An 18,229-nucleotide genomic window follows, 5' to 3' on the forward strand; every position below is an offset into this window, starting at 1 on the left:
GGTTCAGAGGTGGAGGGTTCGAATCTGGGCTCCAGCCTTCCTGTGTGGAGTTTACATATTACTGGCGTCGGGCCGAAACCTTGTTACTCCAAAATAGTCACTTAAAAATGACATGCTTGTTTAACCACTAACATTGCATCATCAATTTTGCAACAATTTAGATTGGTCTATAACTTGTAAAAACCCACACGTGGGGACTGACCAATAGTTTAGATTTTTGAAAAAATATTACATTTTCCAAATTGTGGCTTATGAGGTTTCGACCCGATGCCAGCGATATCCTCTCCCCGGGTACCCAGTGTGAATTTGAATGGTTGTTTGTGTGCCCTGGGATTGGCTGGCAAACAATTCAGGGTGTACCCTGCCTATTGACTAAAAGTCTGGGATGGGTGCCAGTAACTCACCCGAGACACTAGGAGGATAAGAAGTACTACACACACAAAAAGGTGGATACCCAGCATACCACTGCCTCCACCTTTTTTAATGTGGAATGCTTTGGATAGCAAGCTGTTCCTTTCCTACTTAATGCTTTTCAATTCCCGTCATTCTGACAAGTTGACCTTGCTTTCATGTGTCCAAATAATCTAATTGCAGAATGTTGAGGGCTCCCTATTATTTAGATAAAGTACCACTGATTATCACACCCACCTAGGTGGGGCGAAATTCGTTCTCCGCATAGGACCCATCCCGAGGGAGCGGTGAGCAGCAGCAGGAGCCGCGCTCGGGATTCATTTGGTGATCTCACCCACTGAGCTGATATTGATCATAATGGCAGAACACAATAAGATTGTATCATCATTAGTGTTATTATTTTGGACATACATAGCCTAGTTGTAAAATAATAAATATAGTATAGCGCTTAAAACATTTATTAGACTATTTGTGACCTCCCAGCGTCATGAAGTGCTTGAATACTCTTTCATTTTCAACACGCTCTCTGCTTTCCATTTTGAACAGGAATGAAGAATTTCTAAATGAATTTACACTACCTAAATTTGAGCTCTCCCACTGAAAAGTAACAGCCCTTTTTCAAATACAATGTTTAAAAACATACAGAATCCATAATGTCATTAACATGATTTTGTGGTATTTGTTTTTCTTCAAAGGTGACATAACGTGGCTGGCCCCTTGAACATATGCTGTTGTCAGGAAAAGCGCCAAAAGTACATTTTACTAATGAACCTTCATTTATTTTAACGGACTTCGCAACAACTTCTGTGTTATTGTGAATTGGTAAAAAAAAAAAAAAAAAAAAAGAGGGTGAAACTGGCAAGACTGAACATGCTTTATTTCATATTGCTCAACGGGGTCTGTAAAGAACAAGGTGTTTTAGTAATAGCTTGCTTGACTTAGTTTCATTATGTGTCAAACTGTGAGAGGTGAACTGTTACAATCCCGATCTCCCTCCCTCCATGTGTGGTTGAGAAGTCTGGTCGCTCCCTGTTGTTTATCCAGACTCAGCGGGTGAGAGCGACGGTGCTAAAGTCACACCTTGGCCCACTTAAACGGAGCCTTGGTATGAGAGCACAAACATCAGGTGTCCAGTGGAAACTCTGATGTGCCAAAGTTCTCACGTGGGACCAGCATAAAGGAATCTTAATTGGACACTGGCCCTCCTTTGAAGGCAAGATCACTCACTGTCAGTTTAAGCAGGTCATTCCTTAAATTGTGTTTTGTGTGTGATAAGCACCAAACTGGATGGAACTGAACTAGAAATGCACTCTAATTTCTCAAAGCCAAACATCAATATTGGGGGGAAACTGACATGCTCCAATAACTGGGTTGGAATTTTGAACTTCCAAGTATTAGAGAGAGTGGGCTATAAAGCCAGAATCAGCTAAAAACAATAGTCACATTTCTCCCTAATATGTAGTTACTTACATTTTGTAAGACATAAGGCAGTTGGCTACTCGCCAAATGTAAACAAACATGGTACTTTTCACTAAAAGTCACAAAACAACCTGTTTTGAAACTAAAAACTTAATTTCTTTAACATGACAGTTATAGCACCCTCTATAACACAAATATGCCTATTATTTCCCAAGATGAAATATCTTTTGGGGGGGGGGGGGGTCTTATGATTGTCAGTGTGTAAACCTCTGCTAAAGTTAATGTTCATGCACACACAAACTCACACATACACACATAGTGCTACTTGTCTGCAGGCTTATTATACATACATACATACAGTCTATTGGCTTGACTATTTGAAGTCTAACCACACCAGAAGCAATGAGCATTAGTGGAAAAATGACTGTTGACACAATCCTAAAGAAGGATGGATGAGCAGAATCATCTTATAACACGCTGTTATGTACATATTGATTTCCATTTTCCAATACTAGTACACAGTGACATCAGTATTATCTTTGTGAGAGCATAATTTTATGTTCAGCTCTTGCATTGGATATCATTAAATTGTGCATGTGGTCATAAGTATTTGTGGTGGGTCGGTGTGTGCTGTCACCATTATCAAACCCATTGCATGGATTTGCCATTTGCTTGTTTTGGTTTATGGCTGATTCAATTTAATAGGGTTAAAATGGCGTGTGCAGGGGACCCTGCAGGTGTGGTAGCCATTTGATTAGAATTCAGAAATGTAACGTGAGCGTGCTCAGCTGTCTACATAGCTAAACAGAGAAAGGTGAGCATGCTGGTACACTACCAAGCAATGCTGGAGCAAGTGAGCCTAGCAACACACGGTTCAGTGTGTGTTTTCACAGTACAAGGCACAGTGAGACACAAAATATTGGAAAATGTGGGGGGGTACAATCTGCCGATTTAAAGACTTAGATCATCTCAAACTGGTACCACAATTGGAACATCTTTATTTCTTTCTTTTTTATTGCTCCATTTGCAATTGTGCAAAATTCAATATTTTAAAATTCAAATAAATAAACATTTACCACATACAAGCAAAGCACAAACTTAAAAGTTGCTACAGTCACGTTCACATTGAACAACATGGATTCACTGAGCCATCTTCCTATTTACAGTACATTTTGATGTACATGCTAGATGCGATCATTGGTCCTTCCCTGATGGATTTAAACACTAACAACATCTCCATTAAACGTGAGCAGGTTGATTGAACTGTGTCTTCTCAAACAAAAATGAGGTAGAAACGGAAAACCTTGAACAAAATAGTTTGCAATAATAATATGGGATTTTACAGTTTGTTAGCCTTGATTTAAGTTCCATTTAGACGGTGCAAGTTCAATACTAACAGTAAAAAAAAAACTACACAGAAATGTTACGGTTATATTGTATATGTGTATATATTATACACAGCCATACTTATAGTCGCAGTCTGTAAAATCAGTTGAGTCAATTCTACCAACACGGAATGTAAATACATGACAGAAAATAAGGGGAGAGCAGAATGAGCTTCATATCTTAGTCACATTATACTTTAGTGTTGCAATTCATATTTGTATGCTGCTGTTATTTTATTTGATGAAGAAGTCCTCCATATGCCCTTGTGATTTTTGAGCCACATGATCATCGTACAAGTGGGGGTGGAGAAACTCATGCAAACTAGACATGGGCCTAGTAAATTACATAACATTTGTGTCAATTGAGTCTAAATTCTGTGCAATACTATGTCAACCAGCAGAGGCACTATTGCGTGGGCCTAAACTCGTTTGCAGTCTTCAGAAGTTTGACTTCAACTACGAGAAATTGAGCTACATCCACACCATGACAACTCCACGGAAAATTCTGCTCAATGTGACACTAGAATGTTAACAGGGTGATCCCTTTCAAATATTCAAAAAAATATAATCATCTTATTGCAAATTTTACTCATCTTCTGACTTCCATTAAAGAAAAGTAGTCAAATGCCCATCCCTAGGGGAAACAAATGAAATTCCGCATAACTAGTGTAGGATACACTCCAAACACAACCACGCTACTCCTCTCACACTTCATTAAATCCACTGACAATGTACATTTCACATATAAATAAATATATATTAAAACACTTTTAAATAGGCATCTCATATATTTCCTTCTCTTAACATCTGACATTTAAACATATTTACATTTACATATGTTTATAAATAATTTAAAATTTGTCATAATTCTTTTTCTTTTTTAAACCTTTAAGTTTCAAACTCATTCAGACTGTAGGGATTGGCTGGTCCTGTGTCGTGTCCATGCTGTCTCACAGTCTGTGCTTGGGGTGTGAACATTGCATGTTACTGCCACCTAGCGTGACATTAGCAGCACTACCTCATTTTAATCTCCTTGTGTGGGAGTCAATGCCAGCTGTTGTGGACTAAACATGCAGAGTTTGTTATAATCAGCCAATGAGCTACATTCTAATTTTATCCAGCATCTCTTGTGAGACTGCACATTTTGGGGTGGTAGCAAATAAAGTGAGCTTGAGCAAAGGCTGGTCAATCTTCAAAAGGAATATCTTTGTACTCTTGAGGAGAGAGAACTTGGATGAGAATAGCCGCACAAAAGGGCAAAAATATTTTTTCGCAAGGCAGTAGCTCCGTTTAATCTGTCCTAATTCACAGAGGTGGGCATTCCGTCAATATTGACAAAAGGTCTGTCAATGATGGAAGCCCATTTTGTTGACGATTAACGGTAAACTTTGAGAAATTGACGAACTAATAAGCATTGATGGAAGGGTTTTTTTATTCGTCAAAGTAATCGTCAATCTGTCAATAAATTCAACAATCCATAAATGACGGACGTCCCATTTTGTTGACGGATTGCCGAATGACGATTGATGGACGCTCATTTTGCTGAGCAATCCACGAACGACGGATTGACGGTTTGGCTTGAAATATTGACGGATTGACGATGACGGAAGGGTGTCCCGACTGTTGACGATTACTGAATGACGGACGCTCAAAATTCATTGACGCGCCCACCTCTGCTAATTCATATTTTGATGACATTTTTGATGGCCAATCGGTACCAGGTGCCATTAATAACAGCCTGGAGCCTCATTCACACCCCTACTCCTCATCTTCATCCTCCTCCTCCTCAAACCGAGCAGTTACGTCTCTTCCCAGAGCCTGTCTGGGTTGTAGCAGCGGAGGCTGAGCTCAGCCAAGCGATGACCCCGTGTCAAAGGCTAGTGGAGGACACGGACAGGGTGGGTGAGGACGGCGGCGGGAAGTTGAGCAGCTCCAGCACAGCCACGCCCACGCTGCTGCGGCGCGTGAACATGCAGGAGGCCGCCACCCATTTGTTGCTGCGCGGGTTATACTTCTCGATAGAGTTGAGACTGGAGCTTCCGTCGTTGCCTCCCACGGCGTACAGCCAGCCATCCATCGCCACCAAGTCGTGAGTGCTCCTGTGATGGGCAAACAAAATACACCGAATGGTAAATCCCAACTATTTGCAGTGGTTAGGGACAGAGTCCTGCCACAGATAGTGAAAAACCGAGATCAATTATTGCCCCAAAATGTTTATAATGTCCTATATTAACTCAATCAAACAGAAAAAAAAAACACGTAAACAAGTTTTTTAATACTTTGTCCTTCACTCTCAAAATCATGTACCCACGTTTTTTGTTTTTTTTGTTGTTGTTTTTTTAATGCAAGAGCATACAGAAGGCTTTGACATGAAGAGGTGGCTTAAAGCAATGGTAGTTAATAGAAAAAACGGCCAGCAGGTGGCAGCAGAATATAAGTGATCAGCCATCGCCATGTCGCAACAAGCTCTTTTTGTTTTCACCAGGAATGTGAATATTAATGAAACTTAGCTACATTCTAATGCTAATTGCTGCAAAACAGAAACAGATATAGAGACTCTAATCTTTCTTTTAGTAGATTCCATGTTTTTTTTTGTTTTTTTTATAGAAATAGAACACAATAATCTGTGGGCCTTGCAAAATCAGTCAAAATCCAGTAAAACAGCTGAGAGCGAAGGGGGTTGCGTCAGAGAAAATGGTTGGAAGTGAATGAATTAATAGTTTCAACTGCAAATATACCACAAACTATGATCCCAAGACACTTGAACTTAAATTGCCCTTAAAAACACATGACTAAAGATGGTTTAATTTTGAATAACAGCGCCAGAAGTGGCGCAGACTCTCTCGTAGCTTCTTTCACTAACAACTAAGGCTAAACATGCTCCTCCCTGCCATACAAAGCTTGTCTCTCAGTCGAACTGTATCACTTCAGCATACTTCCTTTACACCAATTACTACTTTCTTATTTAGCCAGGGCTTTGCTTTGCATCCATCCATTATCGGAACCGCTTCTCTGGTGAAAAAATATATATATAAAAAAATAGATGAGTTTTTCAAAAAATAAAGTGGTCGGGGAGGGGGGATGCGAACAACAAAATCTTGTTGGACGGATGCAAATAGTAGGGTGCTGTGCATACCCCCTCAGGTGGATGCCCGGCTCCCCACTTTGCAAACTTCATTTTTAATTTAAAAAAATAACAACAACTTTATTCCCAAGCATTACTGCTAAAAATGATTTTCTAATAAAACATTGGCAAAACCTGTTGTCATTTTTATGTTGAGCAGGGTTGTTGGCATCTGATAACTAATAAAGTAACTTGTAACTGAACTTAGTTACATTTAAAATCAAGTAATCAGAAAAGTATTTAAGTTACTTTTACAAAACAACTGTGGCAGCACTGTTGTTGGACAGACACAGTAAAACACCCTTGAGAGCCCATTGTTATTTCCTATCCCAGATTTATATGTGCCCTGTCACCGACTGGCAGTCCAGTTGTGGTACACCTTTTGGCCAAAGCTCCCAGCCATTCTGAACAGGATTATCTGGATAAGCAGTATCGACAATGGATGGATGGATGGATAGTTGTGTGACATATCTTTTAGGGATGGAGATTTTTTTTCTTCTCTACACGGGTGCATGCTGGGTCAAGAGACAGATTAAAGATCAGTGCTGGTTGACATTACTTACACTGTAAATTGAGCCTCCCAGCAACTGGAAAATAAAAGCACTCCACACCATGGTTTATTCATGGCGCTGCACTTGCGCCCACCACATTCTGACTCACACAAAGGCAAGCGGGTGTCTGAGCGTACGTGTGTATGTGTTGTGTGTCTAGGGGGTTGAGCGAATTAGCTGACACAATCACAAATCCAAGATGGCTACCCCTCGAAAACCCACTGCTCCATGCTGATCTGCTGCAGCTATTTTTGTCTGAAAGTATGTGCACGTGCAACTGTGGGGATCATCACACATGAAACAATTGGGGATTATTTTAAGGTTTATAGCTTCAAGAGACAAATTCCCCAAATTATGTCAAGTACAGTATTAGTATTGTTCATCATAAATAGTCATTATGAAAAAGTTGCAATTTTGTAAAAAGAAGTATTTTTTGTTGATTTTTATTTTTCATAAACTCATGACTCGTAATGTGGTGAGCAAAAAAGTCAATTATGTAGCCTCTGTTATAAAATAAGGCCATGAATTCATAATCCTCTCCCTGAGCTGTCTCCTTATTGTGGTGGAGGGGTCACCCAATAGATGAGGGACAAGACAAAGCGAAGGTGCTGAGCTGGAAGGAGAAGCTCTCGATTTACTGGTCGATCTACGTTGCTAACCTCACCTACGCCGAAATAATTAAAAAAAACATGGATACATACAAGCGAAATGAGCTCCCTCCACAGGGTGTGTGGGCTCTCCTTTAAAGATACAGTAGGGTGAGAAGCGTGGCCACCCAGGAGGGACTCGAAATCGAGCCAGAGCTAGATCAGCATCTACTCCTCCTGGATGCCTCCCTGGTGAATTGTTCCGGGCACATCCCGCCGGCATGAGGCCAGAGCAAGGTTTCGGCCTGACACCAGAGTGATGTCTTCTTTTTTACAGTAAGCCAAAGAGTCCTTTGTTATGTAATAATAACTTTTATTATTGATATTCCTTCCTGATTTTCGTTGTTCTACTGTGAATTGTGCCCGCAGACAAACCTGCGGATGTTCATGGCAGACACTCCCTCCCACGTGTTGGTCTTGGGGTTGAACCTTTCCACGGAATTGAGGCAGCTGGTGCCGTCATTACCTCCTGCTACATACAGCATGCCGTCCAGGACGGCTACGCCGGCACTGCTGCGTCGACTTAGCATATTGGAAATGGGTGTCCACGTGTTGCTCTGTTCATCCATTCCAACAATTAAGAAAGAGTTATTGATGAATATTCTTCCCACAAAACAAATTATTACCATATCATAGCAAAAAAAAAACTGTACCTGAGGATCATACTTTTCCACTGTTGCAAGATGTGAGGAACTGTCATAACCACCCACTGCATACAAGTTGCCATCTGGAGGGGGGAAAGAAATGAGACACGATCAAAATGCATACTTAAGCATTTGAGCATCAATCCCATCTTGATGTTACATTATAATCTGAAGCATTCTGAGCAACACAAGTTGCTACCTAGAGTTGCGACTCGAACATATCTCCTGCGAGTGCTCATGGCAGCAATTGAGGTCCATGTGCTGGTCAGTGGGTCAAAACGCTCTGCACTGTAAAAGAGCAAAGACATCTTTAAATACGTCTTGAAAAGATGATCAAAAACAAATGTTCTCGTACTGTTACACTACGTATGTGTTTGTGTGTGTGTGTACCTATTGAGACATGAAGCTCCATCATAACCTCCAGCCGCATACAACAATCCATGCAAGACTGCCACACCCAAACAGCTCCGTCGCGTTCCCATGGAAACCTCAGGCTGCCAGGAGTTCGTGATGGGGTCATATGACTCCACGGTTGCCAGATCGGAGGTTCCATCATACCTGAATGGCATGTGGACAAATGAACACAAGGGGTGCTTTTTCATACTAAAGAGCAAGGAGGTCCAAACTTGAAAATCAAAGGATGCAGGGGCCACTTTGACATTATTCACCTTGAATGTATTAAACACACTAACATCATTCCATCAAGCAATTGTTTTGTGTGTATTATAGTTATTTTTGAAAAACTCCCAAGTCATAGCTTTCTGTTGAAGGTGATAAGGCAAATAGTTTCTGACTTTTCGTGATTTTGTATTTTCTGTACTAGAATAGATCCGCCCACATTTCCACATTCAGAACCATAACAAGAGCAATCTGTAACAAACTACCAATTGCTATGAAGTCAAATAAACCAATTTTGCTTTTGAAATTGAATGATCTTTATTTACAGGGCATTATGAAGAGAAATGTTGTTACCATTTTAGTTGTGAATATGTTCTTTGTGTCTTTGAATAACTGGAAAAGATCGACAAAACTAATTACATTTTACATTTAATGTTGATCAGTATCTTTAAAGCATCCCCTCCCCCATACATTTCAGTTGAATTCACATCAATTATATGTGGGGTTTTTGCTAATCGAGATGGGCTGGACCAGGCCCATCCCTGCGAATGACGATGGTTAATTGTACATATAATTTTTTTAAATGCATATATTGTTCTATCTTTGACTGAGTCTGTAATTAGCTATAGTTTTTTCCCCCAAATCCTGAAAAATCCTGATCGTGTAAGGCCTACTAAATAATAGTACTTGTCAGGAGCGACACACCTATGCGGGATGTGGGTGTTGCGACATGCCCACTATTCACACTGCCCCCCTTTTTTTATAAAGAGTGTAGCACTGGCTCATCAAATGTTATTTTTTTACTGTATACCCCAATCCACTAAAGAACTTAGGACAGCCATGTTGTAGAGTTTAGATATTGCGTACATGACTGAAATGCAACACAAACGGAAAAAATGGTTTGCATGGATTGAATTGCTTTCATTATCATGACAGATCAACACTAAAACGCGGCATTAGAATAGAATAGAATAGAAAAGAATACATCTTTATTGTCACTCACACAATGGACGACATTTAAAATGTAACGGTAGCAAAAACATTCATTATAGGTTAGAGGAAGACTCGAAATGACCTATTGGTTTGGATGTAGCAGCACAAGTTTACTTAACACTGTCGTCACTCACCCGCCAACAGCATACAGTCTGTTCCCAATGGCTGCCACGCCCACCCGGGCCCGCCGAGTGGACATGGACGCCACCATGTGCCAGCGGTCTGTCCTGGTATCGTATGCTTCGCAGTCTCCGTGAATGGCGAACAGGCTGCCCCCACCTGGGACAGAGGCGCACACATACACACAATGTTTAAACGAGACCATTTTGGCCATTTTTAATTCATTTGACTCTTTGAATTTGCCTCTGACCGACAGCGAAGAGCACGGGACTGGCGCCCTCGCAGCGGCGAGGTCGCGTCCTGCTGTTGCTGAGCACGCCTCTCTGCTCGGGCATCAGGTGATACTTGAGAGCCTCGATCAGCAGGTCCTTGCACTCAGAGTGGTGACGCACCAGCAGCTCTGTGTCCACATTGCTCATCAGGAAGTCTCGCTTCAGCAGTGGCAGCCGCACGCACTTCATCAGCTGACAGGACAGCGGCAATGTTCGGTGAATTGAATTTGAAGAGTGCAGTCAGAAATCGCCTCAGGTGAGACAAAATTAGTCCTACCCATGGAACATGTGGCCGACGCCCATCTATGTCATGTTTCACCCAGCTCAGCACGGCCCGGTATACTTCCTCTTCAGATGGTACGTTCAGGTTGTCACTGGAAATCAGATCCAGGACCTGCTGGGACAGGGTAAAGTGCCAAACGTAATGATTAAAGGAACATGGCAACAACATAAGAGTCGGTTAGCAACACAACTTATCCAAGACAACTAAAGAATGCTGCACTGTGATGTTTCTCTCCACAATATTAAAGATTGTTTCTAGTTTAGTCCATGTTTAAAAAAGTGTGTGTGAAGTGTTTTTCCTGCAATGCTGCTGACAGATGAGCGCTTGAAAAGCAAAAACAGCCATTTTGATGTGTTGCAAATATTTACAGTGGACACGGTTTCTATGGTTAAAAAAAATGGAGACAGAGATAAATCACTTCAAAACTTTCTAATGTGACTAACAGAGCCAGAGGGACAGTAAAAATAAATGGCTAATATAATGTGGTTGCACAAGTGTGCACACCCTCTATAAATGGGGAAGTGGTTGTGTTTAGAATTAACCAATCACATTCACAGGCAATGTAAATGGAAGTCAGCACACCACCTGCCACCATTTAAACTTCCTCAGATTAAACCCCATTTAAAGACAACTGTACTAGTGGGCTTTTCCTGACATTTTACTTTTAAACAGAAGCCTGCTTACGTTTACTGACTTTCTACCAATACTTTGTCATAATTCCCACCACCTTGATTACGGCCGCAGTTATAGTTGAAAAATATACCACAAATATACGCTTCACTCTACATATGACACCCCCCCCCCCCCACACACACACACAAGTTTCTCACATGCAGTTTTTTTTTCTTTCTTTGTAAGAAAAGGTCTTTCCCCATATAGCAGGCATATGAAGGAGATGTGAGAATGCTGTTACATGCATTGAACGCAAAGTTCTTGCCAGAAATTCCTGCAATTATTTCAGTATTGCTGTCAGGTGTCTTAGCAGCCTCACTGACCTGTATGAAGTCCCTCTTTGGGTTAATCAGAGGCATTTTATAAGGTGGCAGGCGTGCATTGACTGCCATTGAACATGATTCTGAATGTAATTGGTTCAACCTGAACAACCACACCACCAGTAAAAAGAGTGAGTTGCACACTTGTTTACCCAAATGATCTCAGTTGTTTTATTTTTACTTTCTCACTCCAAAATATACTTTTTTTTCAATTGAGCTGTACAGATTGCAGGTCACATTAATAGTGGAATACGTTTTGAAATGATTTATTTTTGTTTTATTTGTTTAATCAACAAAACCTGGCATTTAAACAGGGGTGTGTAGATATTTAATATCCACTGTACACATTATGGTACACTTGTGCAATCGAAAACGTGATTTGCAAACTGGCATTCACAAAAACCCTCCAGGTGTTGCAGGAAAATTCAAGTTGAATGGGTGTCTGTTATAATAATTACTTTTTTTCACAAAATATAAAAGGTTAAATATGAACATTCCTTCTATTGTCAACTCCAACACGATGAACAATAAAAATAAAGAATGATGCTCGAAATGCACTTCAGTTCTATCAAGTCGCTGGCGTTCTTGCATGGCAGTTGAAGTGTCGTAGTTGAGGCACATAAAATAATTTTCTGAATTTATTGAGAAGAGGAACAGAGAGTGAGTGAAGAATTTAAAACTTTCTGAAACTCTGTTCTGACATCTACTTTCCACTACCTTTTTTTTTCATTCATATATATTTTTTTTTTATAATTAAGCTTTGATGTGGTGGTCAGTCAACATGTGACTGGAATTTTGTTGTCATGTTTTAATGGTTAAATAATAAATAAATTACCATTATTATTTTTACCATCATTTACAGTACCAAGTTGGTTTCATAAGTCATGCTTGGGTAGCTGCTGTGTGTGTTTTTCAACCTACAAAAAGACCAACCTTTCCCATTCTTTTAAAGATATGCACCCTCTTCAACATCCCAGCAAAGTTGGTTTACCCGACCCTCTCACCGAACAAATCCTAAAAATAAAATAAAAATAAAGAAAAAGGAACAGCACACACAAGCTTGGTGTGCAAATATCAACATCATGTTTTTTAAATCAGTTGAGTTACGCAAATGTATTTTGGGTATTGCATTTTTTTCTTATTGTTCAATTTTGGCTAACAACTTAAATTACAAAGAAGAAATGCTCATATTATTTAATTTGTATTTTGTTAAAGAAAATTTGTAATTAATCAACTTGGCCACCCATAAGAGTGCACACATTACAGTTGGAGAATCCCTGACTTTGACTGACCAGCCCATAAATCCATGTAGGTTTTCTTCCATTTGTGATGGACACACAGAATGGGATAATAGAAAATAAACAAATACCGGTATGTATTTTAAATCTACCACTCTACAAGTCTAACCTCCATTGTTTTCATAAACTTTACCTACACTCCCATTGCAAACTCACAAACGCTTTTAATGTTATGTGGGCTGGACTTTAGAGAAGTTGGTTGTCACTTCTTTCGGAGCAATGCAGGAAAGTGAACATACAAAATTACATAGCTTTCCTTGATGACTCAGTGACTCACTGAGAAAAAACGTGCAATTTTACTGACTTATAGTGAGGTGAACTTAATAGTAGTGTTGTTCCGATGCGGATACTGGTATTGACAAAGGCCCCAATACTGATGTTCACTGCATGCCGAGCTAAGATATCCTATTGACCCTTGAATTCTCTGAACCAATGGCAGGACAGCTTTTTCATGTTGAGAAAAAAAAACGTAGGTATCGGTATGGTATCGGAATCGGCCGATACTTCAAAGCCGGGTATCTGAATCGGTATCGGGGGCCAAAAAACGGTATCGGAACAACACTACTTAATAGATGCCTTATTTTTAAGTGACCAAACTGTTGTTACTATTGCCAAATTGTTGGTTTGTTTGAGAGAGAATTATAGAATTGGAAATAATGTGCATCCATTCCTGGCATTTTGCACATACTGTATACATTAGATGACATTTAAGTGTTCATACTGAAAAATGAACACTGATGCCTTAGTGAGGCAATCATTCTTCTGGCTCAATAGAAAGACTGGAAATGCCCACTTTTAGAAATGGAAACCATTCTGCAGAGAGCGGATGCTGAATAAGCTATAGGTCAGCTGAGTTGGGCGGGAGGATAAAACTAATAGGGACTATGATTGATACACTCAGCTGAGGAAGAGCAAAACTCTTTTAAATGAATGTTAAGAGTCCCATTACTTTATAACTCATGGTCACATTCTCTACTTCTTTCACAAGTTTTGTGTGCAGCCAAAAAAAAGGGAGGACAGACAATCCTCATTAGGATGCATGACTGTACCTGCACCGACCTGTTTCAATGGCAGCAGCATGAACTCCTCTGTCTTGGACACCTCCACAAAGTGCTGCAGGACGTACTTGTGCGCCGACTTGAGGAGGTCGCTACAAGAGTGCGTGTCAGCAAAGCCTCGAATGCCCAAGCAGTTGGAGGGGTCCAGCTGGCTGAGGAGGAACTTGCAGCAGGCATCACGCACCCCATTGAGTTGCAGCAGGCTCGCTGCCGGAAGCAACGTCTAAGGAATGGATTGCAGGTGGAAGTATTCCGAGTGTATTCAATGCATAGGGATGATTGACGATCTAATCTGCAGGTTACCTGAACGTTACCTTCCCCGACCACGATCTCCGCTGTGTAGGTGTACTGAATGAGCTGCTCCAATGCCTGGGCGTCGACATCATGTAGCGTCACGTGGGTCTGACGACTCTCTGACATCTCATCTACGTACGAGTACACAATAACAGTAGTTACCATCCATCCAATTTGTATACCACTTATTTGACCACTTAACTGGCTTGAGATGGTGAAGGGAGCCACGTTCGCACCCAGTACATTTTTACTTTTTACTATTTCAGTACTGCCCAGATCTGTTGACTCGGCTAAGATGATACTAGATGCATGTAATTATACTCATTTGTTGCAATCTTTAGAATACCTTAATAAATATACCACAGAAATTGTAAACCAATAAGAAAATGTGTAATCACTGCAGTATATTTTTGCACTAAATACATTGCACCACACAACTAATTCACACATGTAGAGAGGGACCAAGAAACAGCCCAAAAAGGTGACTGGGGTCAATTTGGAGTTTTGCTTCGGGACACTATAACAGTGCACAGCTTTTTTCATTTGCGGAACAATCTACCCCACATTAGTAATTCAGTCATGCATTTATTAGCATGATCATAATTATGATTACAGTATGATTTTTATTATTACTATTATGTCACTTTTTTGCAGAAAGCTGTCAGTGTTATTATAGTATTATATACAAAAACTAAGAAAATAACTAAAACTAAAATTGAAAAAAAAATTACATTGACGAAATAAAATAAAAACAAGTGCTGTTAAAAAAAACCCCATAACTAACTGATTTTATATTTATAGAACTAACAAACTAACTATAGCAAAATGTCCTACATTTTCATCTTTGTCAATGAATTTCATAGTACATGTACTTTTGGAAGTTCATTTAAAATTTATTTATTTCTGTAATACTGTACAGCCAAACAGAAGAAGGAATGTTAAACAGTCATTTGTGAATTATAGTTTACAGTATTTTACTGTATTTTTATCTTGCACTCCATAAATACGGTACTCAAAGTACCAAAACTGAAGCCACAACACATTTTAAAAACTTGGCTAAAATGAAGCATTCTCAAAAAAACTAAAACGAACAAACACAGTCTAAAACTAAAACTAACTGAATTTTAAACACATAGGTCAAAGCAAAATAAAAAGGGGGGGGGGGTACTGGTGGCAGGGTGGGAGGGAGCTGGGGGGTGGGAGGGTGTCTGGGGATTTGGGGGCCTGGGGGCGGCTGGGGCTGGGTTGTGGTGGGTGGCGGGGGTGGATGGGGTGCGGGGGGGTCGTGGGTGGAGTGGGGTCGTGGGTGGAGTGGGGTCGTGGGTGGAGTGGGGTGCCTGGCGGGCCTGCCGTGCCCCGTCCTGCTGCGTTGGATTGGGCGTGCGGGCCGTGTTGGGGTGGGAAGGTGCTCCTGGCTCCTGCGGGGCCCGGGGGGGTTGTGATTGCTCTGTCCTGGCCGGGGTCAACGGCTCCCCTCTTTGGTGGAGGTTTTCATGCTTGCCAGATCCACCACACCAGCATCTATCGAAATTCAAACACAATCTGCTTCTTCCTCTGGTCGTTGAATCGGTGGAAGCTGATGTCTGATCCTTCCTTCCTTTCCTCAGTCTCTCCTTTGGTCTCCCTAATTTGTTGGAATTTAGATGTTTCTGGGGTTGGTGAAAGACTCTGGTTGGTAACCCGGTGGGTAGTAGGGAATGTCTGGTCGGTGCTGGATTTCACTTTATTTTCTTTGATCCTTCCTCGGGTCTCCTGACAACCTCACGACTCTAGCTGGATTCTGAAGTATTCGGTTTAGGTGAACGGTATGGGATTTTTAATAGGTTTTAGGTGAACTAATGAGTACACACTCACACGCACGCACACACACGTACACACGCACATTCAAAATAAAAACAAATAAAAAAAGAGCGCACTGATGACATGTCAAATCGGTCAAATTACCGAATGAACAATACTGACCTCTCAAGAAAATAATTAAAAAAAATAAAAATAAAAGTTAGAGGAGGCATGGATACAATGATCCTGAAAAGCAAGGTGGTGTTTGCTGCACACTTATGTCGTTTTTGACATTGAACTCAATATCTTAAAATATTCCGAAATTGTACGGGATTGAAAGTACAAAGGAAAAGACGTGCAGGCTGCTTTTAGGGGATTACTGTATGTATGCTAAACTTACTGGTAAACATGGCGTGAAAATAAGGGCTGCAAGAAGCCAGCACCACTTTGTGAGCCTTGATCTCTTTGTTGGAAACGTGGAGCACAATATCGCACAGCAACCCACGTTGTCGCATCCTGTTCATGGACACGAAGGAGTCGTGGTAGTGGCGCTTGGAGTTGTGCGAGATGCTGTGGCCGTCGCGGTTCAGCAGCTGCATGCCTCCCTCCATCATGGTGCCGGGTGTGGCGGTCGCCGGCTCGTGCCTATGCCGCACTCTGGGCAACTGAAAGATTGATTGTCATTACCTATAAAACTACAGTATAAAATATCATTTGTCATCAGTCTTCCACCTGAAAGAGCTTAGTTCATCAGCTGGTGTTATGACAGGTGTCCAGAGCAATCACTGCTCTTTTTGTTACTGCAGTATTTCTCATGGTGACAGCTATGACAGGACGCCTGTCAGCACAACAGAGATCCAAGAAGTCCGATCATTAATTGCATACTGGCACTGATTAAAACCCAAAGCACCAAAATCGTAGGTCTACAATGCAGTTTTAGTATGCACATTAATACTTGAATTATAATTGGACAAAAGGAGAAAGTAGCTCAACACTGTCTTTCTTTGCAGAGTGAATAATTTGATTGACACTGTCAGATATTACTATTGTTTTGGTTGGTGCCAGACTGCACATCATAGTGATGCAGATTCTAATATTTTGACCCTCTGATGTCATTAAGGTAGCCAAATTCTAAACATCACTGAGTGTTATTGTGCAATTCCACACCACTGCAAACTAACACTTTAATGGTGGTTAATCAAATGTGGCACATTTGGTTATAAAGTACCACTTGATTGTCACACCTACCAAGTGGGGCGAAATTTGTTCTCCGCATTAAGTACACTGCTTGCATCGTATGGTACATGTACCCAATGGGTGTTTGCTATTAACGAGGGGAGACAAACAAATACAGTTACCTACTGAAAAGAATTGGGGGGCTCACTGCATTTTTTTTTAAGTCCACTAAAAGCAAAGAACTCAAGGCTGAAGCCTGAAACTAAAACAAACATGATAATTTTTGTTAAAAACTAGATTTGTTTTTTTCTGTCACACCACAGTTGTCTGGCATCTAGCGCTACCTTGTTATTTTTTTTAAGCATAATAAGCCGCGCATCACATGCACAACGCAGTATGCTCTGCTAATATGGAATTGGGGACAATCTTAATGCCCACAATTTGTCTCCGAAGCTTTAGCTGGCATCCGCAAAGCTCTGGCAGCATATCCAATGTTAGCAACGTAAAAATAATACTGTACAACAACACATTTATAACTCTAATAATGCATTTTTTTCAACATGGTCTCTTATTATCCATAAAGAACATTAGCATCAGAAATATAATAGGATATTCTCTCTTTACCGGTAGCTTTGTTCCGGTTATATTTGCAATTCGTGTCTCTCCAGAAACGATGTAAGATGAGCCTGCAGCTGTCGCAGTCAGGATGGATTGAAAATCGGCTCCAGTAAAGAGCTATCTGCCCATATTTGTCTCTAGCATAGGAAATATTAAATAATAATTTAAAAAAAGACTGTTTCGTGTCTTGTATACGATTGACGTCATTGCAAAAAAAAAAAATGTATGGACGCTGACATGGGATTGTTAAGGTAGAACGGATACCGTTTTTTAAATTCATAATATAGCTCAAATTTAAGAACTAACATTTGCATTAAGATTACTATCCAAGTAAGACATTTTCGTATCAAATATATTTATATTTAAAACACCTATAGCGTATGTTAAACTTGAGTTCACGATCACGCGGTTTATAAAAAGCAACCTTAAGAAGTCCTCTACCGACTCTGAGTCCGGAAGTTATTTTTGAATGATATGACTGCGCTTGCGCGAAAGGCCGGGCTGCTTTTAAAACAACATTGGTCAGTTAATTTGGTTAGCGTTGAAA

The 18,229-nt window shown here is 40.6% G+C and overlaps 1 protein-coding gene across 2 annotated transcripts; it reads right to left on the reverse strand.

The window, feature by feature from the left end:
* Window positions 1–2,816: 2,816 nt before the first annotated feature.
* klhl17 (kelch-like family member 17) lies at window positions 2,817–18,081 on the reverse strand. 2 transcript variants are annotated; one of them, XM_086067951.1, is made up of 12 exons: window positions 17,689–18,081; window positions 16,289–16,553; window positions 14,119–14,240; window positions 13,817–14,038; window positions 10,462–10,581; window positions 10,163–10,376; window positions 9,927–10,071; window positions 8,572–8,739; window positions 8,381–8,469; window positions 8,191–8,264; window positions 7,913–8,094; window positions 2,817–5,314 (listed from the first exon to the last, which is right to left on the reverse strand). In XM_086067951.1, the coding sequence occupies exons 2-12, from the start codon at window positions 16,500–16,502 to the stop codon at window positions 5,086–5,088; spliced, it is 1,779 nt and encodes a 592-aa protein (XP_085924077.1). In that variant the 5' UTR covers window positions 16,503–16,553; window positions 17,689–18,081; the 3' UTR covers window positions 2,817–5,085. The 2 variants fall into 2 exon arrangements, with proteins under 2 accessions (XP_085924077.1, XP_085924078.1); XM_086067952.1 differs by having other exon boundaries at window positions 10,462–10,578; window positions 17,689–18,079.
* Window positions 18,082–18,229: the final 148 nt, after the last annotated feature.

The sequence above is a fragment of the Leptonotus elevatus genome, chromosome 2 (genome assembly GCF_054856555.1).
Source record: "Leptonotus elevatus isolate MCC_2025b chromosome 2, RoL_Lele_1.0, whole genome shotgun sequence".
Classification (NCBI taxonomy): domain Eukaryota; kingdom Metazoa; phylum Chordata; class Actinopteri; order Syngnathiformes; family Syngnathidae; genus Leptonotus; species Leptonotus elevatus.

Excerpts from the sequence above, each read along its gene's own strand:
- klhl17 (XM_086067951.1), bottom strand. The coding sequence starts at position 16,502 with ATGATGGAGGGAGGCATGCAGCTGCTGAACCGCGACGGCCACAGCATC. Across the intron at positions 10,072-10,162 it reads TCCCGTGCTCTTCGCTGTCG|GTGGGGGCAGCCTGTTCGCC; the intron begins GTCAGAGGCAAA and ends CCTCTGTCCCAG. Across the intron at positions 8,470-8,571 it reads GGAGCTTCATGTCTCAATAG|TGCAGAGCGTTTTGACCCAC; the intron begins GTACACACACAC and ends GCTCTTTTACAG.